At 40.7% G+C, this 6,407-nt stretch overlaps 1 protein-coding gene across 1 annotated transcript; it reads right to left on the bottom strand.

Annotated features, from left to right (window-relative positions):
- Positions 1 to 414: 414 nt before the first annotated feature.
- vps33a (VPS33A core subunit of CORVET and HOPS complexes) lies at positions 415 to 6,231 on the bottom strand. The gene is made up of 13 exons (XM_032579379.1): positions 6,091 to 6,231; positions 5,349 to 5,414; positions 5,095 to 5,222; positions 4,809 to 4,995; positions 4,557 to 4,673; positions 4,287 to 4,461; positions 3,986 to 4,179; positions 3,356 to 3,482; positions 3,087 to 3,154; positions 2,870 to 3,007; positions 2,645 to 2,782; positions 2,393 to 2,561; positions 415 to 874 (listed from the first exon to the last, which is right to left on the bottom strand). Exons 1-13 carry the CDS (start codon positions 6,190 to 6,192, stop codon positions 681 to 683), a joined length of 1,803 nt encoding a protein of 600 aa, XP_032435270.1. The 5' UTR covers positions 6,193 to 6,231; the 3' UTR covers positions 415 to 680.
- Between the last annotated feature and the right edge of the window lie 176 nt (positions 6,232 to 6,407).

The raw sequence follows: 6,407 nt of genomic DNA, 5'->3' as shown, positions 1-6,407 counted from the left end.
TTGGTGTACAGTGTAAGGCAAGCAGAAGGTATTGACTGATGCAGATATCAAACACCCTCCTGCAGCACAGTTATCCTCTACCGGAACATGGAGCAAATGGCCTCCTAATTAAATCAGCGTCCTGCTCTGTCAAATCACGGGCCGCCATGGGCTGAGCTCTCCAGACAGCGCAGGGCTATTATCGGCTGATCGGCAGGCCTGTTACTGTGCTAATTGCTCCTTCAGAGAGCAGGACCACGCCTGATGGATTCACTGTCTTGTAAAACAAAACAAAAAAAAGACAATAAAAACAAAACACAAAACAGGACAAATGGCTAAGCGCTTATTAATGTAGCAAAACTAATTCTAGTTGATTAAAGTTTTATTTACCCATGTTCATCAGTAAAAGGAAGATGGCAAAAAAAAACACTAACGTTTTCTAAGCAAATCAAAGTGAATCTTTATTCACATATTTGATTCTTTACAAGGCATACAAACATATATACAGCATATCTTTACCTAAGCAGTCACGTAACAGTATAAATCCAAGTTTATCTCTGTTGTCCAGTTGCCACCAGCAAGCAAACTTATTGTAGACAGATGTAAATTGCGCTTGAAGCCAAAAGTATTCACACATGACACCCCCTGCACATGGGTGTGGGGGGGTTGTTTTGTGGCGGCCTGCTGTACGTGTAGGAGGCTCAGGGAATCTGAGATTCAGGTCTGTCCATGAGGGATTTGATCCAAGTGGTGCCGTTGATGAGTTTTGTAGTGGCTATGATGTACTCCATGCCGCTGTCTTCCATCTGAGAGAGGAAACGCAGAGCGGCTATTTCTGCGTACGTCACCCCGCCGAGGAAGAAAACCAGCGTGGTTCGGTTTTCCCCTTGTTGGCCTGCGGTAGATTAGAAGAGATGATGAACTCAAGGAGTAGAAAAGAATGGGGGGGAAAAAAAACCTCTACCTATCAATCAACTTACTTTCAAAAGTGTTCATACCCATAGAAAAAGATTTTTAATGTTCTTTTTGCAAGTAAAAATCTTGAAGTGTGGTGTACATTTGTTTTGTACACCACAAAACAAATGTACACCATTTGTGTATGTCCATTTTTACTTGGACTCTAAGTAAAAATGTGGAAGAAGATGCTCTGGTCAGATCAGAACAAAACACAACTTCCACCAAAGTACAAAAAGACCCCCAAAAAACAAAAACAGCAATTAAATTAAGGTTTCCTATTATCACCTCCATAACCAATTGAAAGGAGGCATGTAGCAACGAGTCAGCCATCTAATGCCCAAACTCACACCTCTAATTAGCTCATTTTAATTAAAATGTATTATTAAGATCTTCTGCTGCCTAAAATAAACCACTGAGAGAAAACACGCATATTTTGTAATCCAGTTTGTAATCTGACATTGACGATAACTTGGTTGCATTGTCAGGTTCCAGACATCACTCTTCCACTGTTCAGCTTTACCCTTTTCTAAAGCAAAGCCTGCCTCTTATCTACGCAGGGCAGACAGACGTTTGTTTTCACTCTGTGACGAGCGGCAGGATGAGCAGCGGCCCAGCAGCAGGATTAACGTCTCAGCATGATAACTCAAAGGTTCAACTCTGGGTTCTCAGTCAGGAAGGCGGTTTGCATCGTACAAGGGTGAATTACCATGGTTACTTTTACTGAAACCGAAAAACACAGATTGTGTTCAAGATATGAGGCAAACATATGTGCAAACACAGCCTCTTTACAAGGTGGAGATAGAAGAACATCTTTCTAGCACAGCTCTTACAGGAACGGTATTGTGTATTTTTTTCAGGTACATTTTATTGCACAATCAGGTAACTATGTTGCCTTTAGTTATTATAAAAATGCTGTATATATCAAACATGACTTAAAAGACATTTGACTCCTTGAATTTGGCCTCTGTCTCTTTAAGAGTCTCCTGCTCTTTCCATCATCACCTTCAGAACATCATCACAACAATGCCTTACTTCTTATGCCTTGTACAACCATTCTTAAGAGCACTGTACTGAGAATGAGAAGAAGCTCATATTATAACATCAACAGTTCCACCAGGTGTTTGCTCATTGCTGCTGCCGCTAGTCTGGAGGAGCTGAGCGGGGGGGAGACACAGAGGAGGCGTGATCTCAGCTGGAGACTGCAGCTCCAAGGAGGAGCTTTGGGTAAATAGGCGGTACTTTGTGAGCTCTTTCAATGATTCTTCAAACATGCATGAAAGAATCACAACAACACTCAAAGTATATTTTCGATGAGGGAATGACATAATAACATAATGTAAAACTCAAAAAAGTTCATTTTGTGCAATACAACTCATCAATGATCTAGAGAGCCGATTTCTCAAACCGGACAGTAAAAAGACAGCCAGAGTAAGTTCAGCCTCTGTTTAGCACTTACGTTTCTTATGAAGTCCAGATGGAAGCTGTTGTCTCTCCTCGAAGTGTGGGCCCGGGAGCATCTTTAGCACCTCTTCGATGCTGCGCCAGCCCGGCCTCGCCAGCACCTGAGTGAGCCGGATGCTAAGCGGAGCGTAGCCGCTGTACACGTACGAGATGTCGTTTGGGTTCTGTGGATGTAAGCAGAAAAATGCTCACGGGAAACCCTTTAAAACTGCACGATTTTAATCTTGAGCACTTGTTCATGTCCGACCTGCTCGTTGGCGTCCTCCATCCACAGCTTAAGGGTTTTTCTAATAGTGGGGTAGTTATTTCTGGAGCCTGTCTGTGGCTTCAGAAGACCCGCCTTCTCTAGGTTGTTCAGCGTTAGTATGTGTTCATAGCCATAAGTCTGAAAGACAAAGAATCATTTTCTTTTAGCAAAACAGAATAAGGATTAAAAGAAAAAACTCCCCAGGTTTTTTTTTCTTAACCCCACCTGAAGTATCTCCCTCTTGTAGTAGTCCAGCACCTTCGGCTTGAGGCCATTGTTGCACACTGACTGCATGGACACCAGGCGCAGAATCTTGATTAGTGGATCCTTCTGGGCGATGCAGTCTTCTATGTATGTGTTCACCTGGAAAGTAAAGAGTTTCACTTAATTACAATAATCAGAGTTATTTAAAGCATTAGCCTGAAAACAATCTCTATTTTACCTTGTCCGTGTCGACGCCCGTCATAAACTCCTGCTCCACAGTTAGGTTATCAAAAAAGGCCTCAGATGCTGAAACCAGGAAGTGTTCGATTTTATCATGTGCACACAGAAATTCTCATGATTTTAAGAAAATAAAGCATATATACATTAAAGGATGATAAATAGAGATTTAGTGTGTGAAGCTGATGGAAATTGGGTATATTTAGGTCGTTGCTTAGCTAGCAGTGAAAAAGCGTATGTTTTAATGAACCTCCGCAGTAAAATACACACTGGTTATATCTTTAATCAGCTCAGCAACAGACGTGTGGTTGGCCAGCGAGCTTCGAGCTGCCTGCATGTGAGGCAGCTGAGACACAAACTGCTTTATCTCGCCCACTGTTTTAGCATTATGGCGCTCCTGGAAGAGAAAGACCACAAGGGAATTTAAATGTAGAGAAAATAAACTTTTTTAACAACTTGGTAAATGATTTTAGATAATGGAAGCTACTACCTCCAAAAAGGCAATCAAAACTAGAAGACACACCAAAAGATAAGAACTAAATGTATATATAATAAGCTTTTGGGAAACTAAAGGAATATCATCAGTGGTTACTGCATCTTCTTCATGTTAAAATTTCATATTTCTACAGACCTCAATTTACAGGTCTTAAAAACACACAATGCTTCACGACCGAAAATCTGAGGATTGGATGGAGAGTAAAGTTTGGAAATACAAGTATTTTTTTTCATACCATTCCAGATGTAGAGTATACTTAAATCAAATTTTATACTTTTCTAGAAACATGTATTTTAGCAAAATTTTAAATCAACCCACAATAATAATAATAATAATAATAATAAAAAAACACTAAAAAGGAGCTCAGTAAAAAGGAATAGTAAAGATGGAAGCTAAAGACCAACCTCGAAGGCTGCAGATATAATTTTGGCCTTTTTGCTGAGCGCTGCTCCAACAGCGTTGAAGTTTTTGTCGCGGATTTCCGCGTACAGTTCCTCGGCGGAGTTCAGCTGCAACTTCTTGGCCTCTGTAGGCAAATCTTTGCTACCTTCACCTTGCTTCTTCTGTGCAAACTTCTCAGGAGGGAGCTTGACATATCCTGTAAGATTTAGTAGGAAACTGCTATTATCTGTAATTAATCCAAGCTGAGGATGTATATCGGTTTATATTCTCCTAAATTAGCATAAAAAAAATGCATATTCTGACCATTATTTATTCCATAGATCTCATCAATAAGTCCCTCGTAGGTGAGCTGTGTAGCGAGGGGGGTCAGTAGGTCAACGTTACGGTCCAGGAGAAGAAGAGTATCAAACACCGGTAGAATCTGATTCTGAGTGCCAGCAAACTCCCTCTTCATCCGCAACATCATGTTGGCAACATGCTGGAAAAAAAAGCAGAGAACACCGTCTGTCAGGAGAAAGCATTCTGATGCACATCTGTCTGTATGCAGTCAGTATCACACAGATCCTCACTTACACGTGCACAGTCTCCTTTCCCAAATATCTGAGGGATGGTACCATAGAGCGCCTGTAAGGTCATGAGGCCTTTGGCTGTGTGGTACAAACTCGTCTGGTCATTTTCCAGATAGCACTCCTAAACAAGGCGAAAAATTCAGAACAAATGCTTTTAAGTGAACTTTACATAATCCATCTATTTTTAAGTAATCAGGAAGTTGTTGTTTTTTTTGCCGTGGTTCATTAGGGCACTGTGTATTCGGGTTCTACTCACCCTAAAAGCGCTTTCATACTCCATGGAAAGCAGGTCACCATCAAAAGGAATCAGGTCCAGGATATACTCATCGATGTTGACAAAGGAGCCCAGCACTCCCTGCTCCTTCAGCCGCTGTTCACACAGCATGCTCCGCCGGGGCACGAACAAGATGTGGAAGTCTCGTGCCGGATGCAGCTTATCTTCACTACAGCGATTAAGGACGTAAATGTTACATGGAGTAAAGTTTGCAATCTGCTCAAGAGGAAACACTTCAATGTTGTTTTACAAACCAACATAAGCCCACCTAAATATATTGTCAGCTATGATGTCCATAAGCTCCAGCCTGGGACGGATGAAGAAGATGATGTTTTTGACGTCAGCAGAGGGGAGTCTGCCGCTCTTCAGGGTAAACATCTTTTCCACTTCATGTTCCTAAAAACACAAATAGGACAAATGAAAACTGTGGCTACTGAGGACAGCTAGTTATTAAAATGACCATTGATAGATGGGACTTTTTTTTGTTTGTGTGTTGAATTTCATCAATTTAGAGCCGCTTACCTTCAGAAGAGAGTACTGAGCTATCAGACCAAAAGGCCCTGTCAGATACTCATCCCAAACTATGGCCTGTAAGGCAAGAGAACAGAATATTACAGTCGGGAGTCTGACACATGAATATCACATTGTTTTTCATAATGCATTTAAACCAAGCTTTTTTGGGACTGAACTGAAAATACGAGATCCAATCTAAACCAACCCTATAGACAAAGCTTTCTCTAAATAAAGATGCACATTTTCAAATGTTATTGTCAATATACTGAAAGCCACATATGGTCAAAATTATATAAACAAGTCCAATCGTGTGCAACAAATATCTAAGTTAAACACAACTCACAACGTGGCGCCATACTGACTTCACATTTGACTACTCTTCCTACCGGAAATCGGAGATTTAATTCAGATTGGTCGGATCCAGGTTTATGAGTCAGTTCATTTTTAATTGGGTTGACTCAAGGCCATTCCATAAGGTTAATGTTAGCCTGCTTTATCCTTTCCAGAGTCAGTTTTGAGGCGTGTCTGTCATCATTGTCCTGATGGGACACCTTAGCACATATGTTATATGTGCAGTGAGAAACTGCCATGATCACACATGCTTGTGTCTATGTTGTCAGAGGAACTAATCTCTGTTCTGTTCTGTTTGTAAGCATCTTGGTCGGAAGCTACAGCAGAAAAATGTAATGAATTTGAGTGTATTCAGGCGAATTATACGCATGCGTGCGAGTTTTTTTAATATTTTTTTTACCTTACTTCCTGCACATTTGTCCAAAAACTCTCGAAGCTCTTTTCGTGCCGCTTCTCTCAAAATGTTTAAATTAACTCTGCCGTATGAAAGATGGGCAGCCATTTTCCCTTCAACAGCAACATGCAGTCAGGTGACGCTAGAGAAGTCACGTGACAAAATGCTTTACGATAACAAGATGGTTCGCACACATTTCCAACCATAAACGTAAATACGCACGTACGTATTAATATTCCAATAATAATAATAATAATGATATACAAAACCTTAAATAGCTTAAATTTCATAGGCCTTCCACTGTATTTTAATTAAGGATAAGT

This window comes from Xiphophorus hellerii, chromosome 12 (genome assembly GCF_003331165.1).
Source record: "Xiphophorus hellerii strain 12219 chromosome 12, Xiphophorus_hellerii-4.1, whole genome shotgun sequence".
Lineage (NCBI taxonomy): Eukaryota > Metazoa > Chordata > Actinopteri > Cyprinodontiformes > Poeciliidae > Xiphophorus > Xiphophorus hellerii.
Note: the sequence above shows the minus strand (reverse complement) of the source record. Positions and strands in the feature narration are given on the sequence as shown.

What these genes read in the sequence shown, in the direction of transcription:
- vps33a (XM_032579379.1), bottom strand. Translation starts at nt 6,192, where the DNA reads ATGGCTGCCCATCTTTCATACGGCAGAGTTAATTTAAACATTTTGAGA. An exon ending in GCTGATTAAAGATATAACCA is followed by an intron (nt 3,155 to 3,355) that starts GTGTGTATTTTA and finishes TCCTGGTTTCAG; the next exon opens with CATCTGAGGCCTTTTTTGAT. An exon ending in CGGGCGTCGACACGGACAAG is followed by an intron (nt 3,008 to 3,086) that starts GTAAAATAGAGA and finishes TTTACTTTCCAG; the next exon opens with GTGAACACATACATAGAAGA.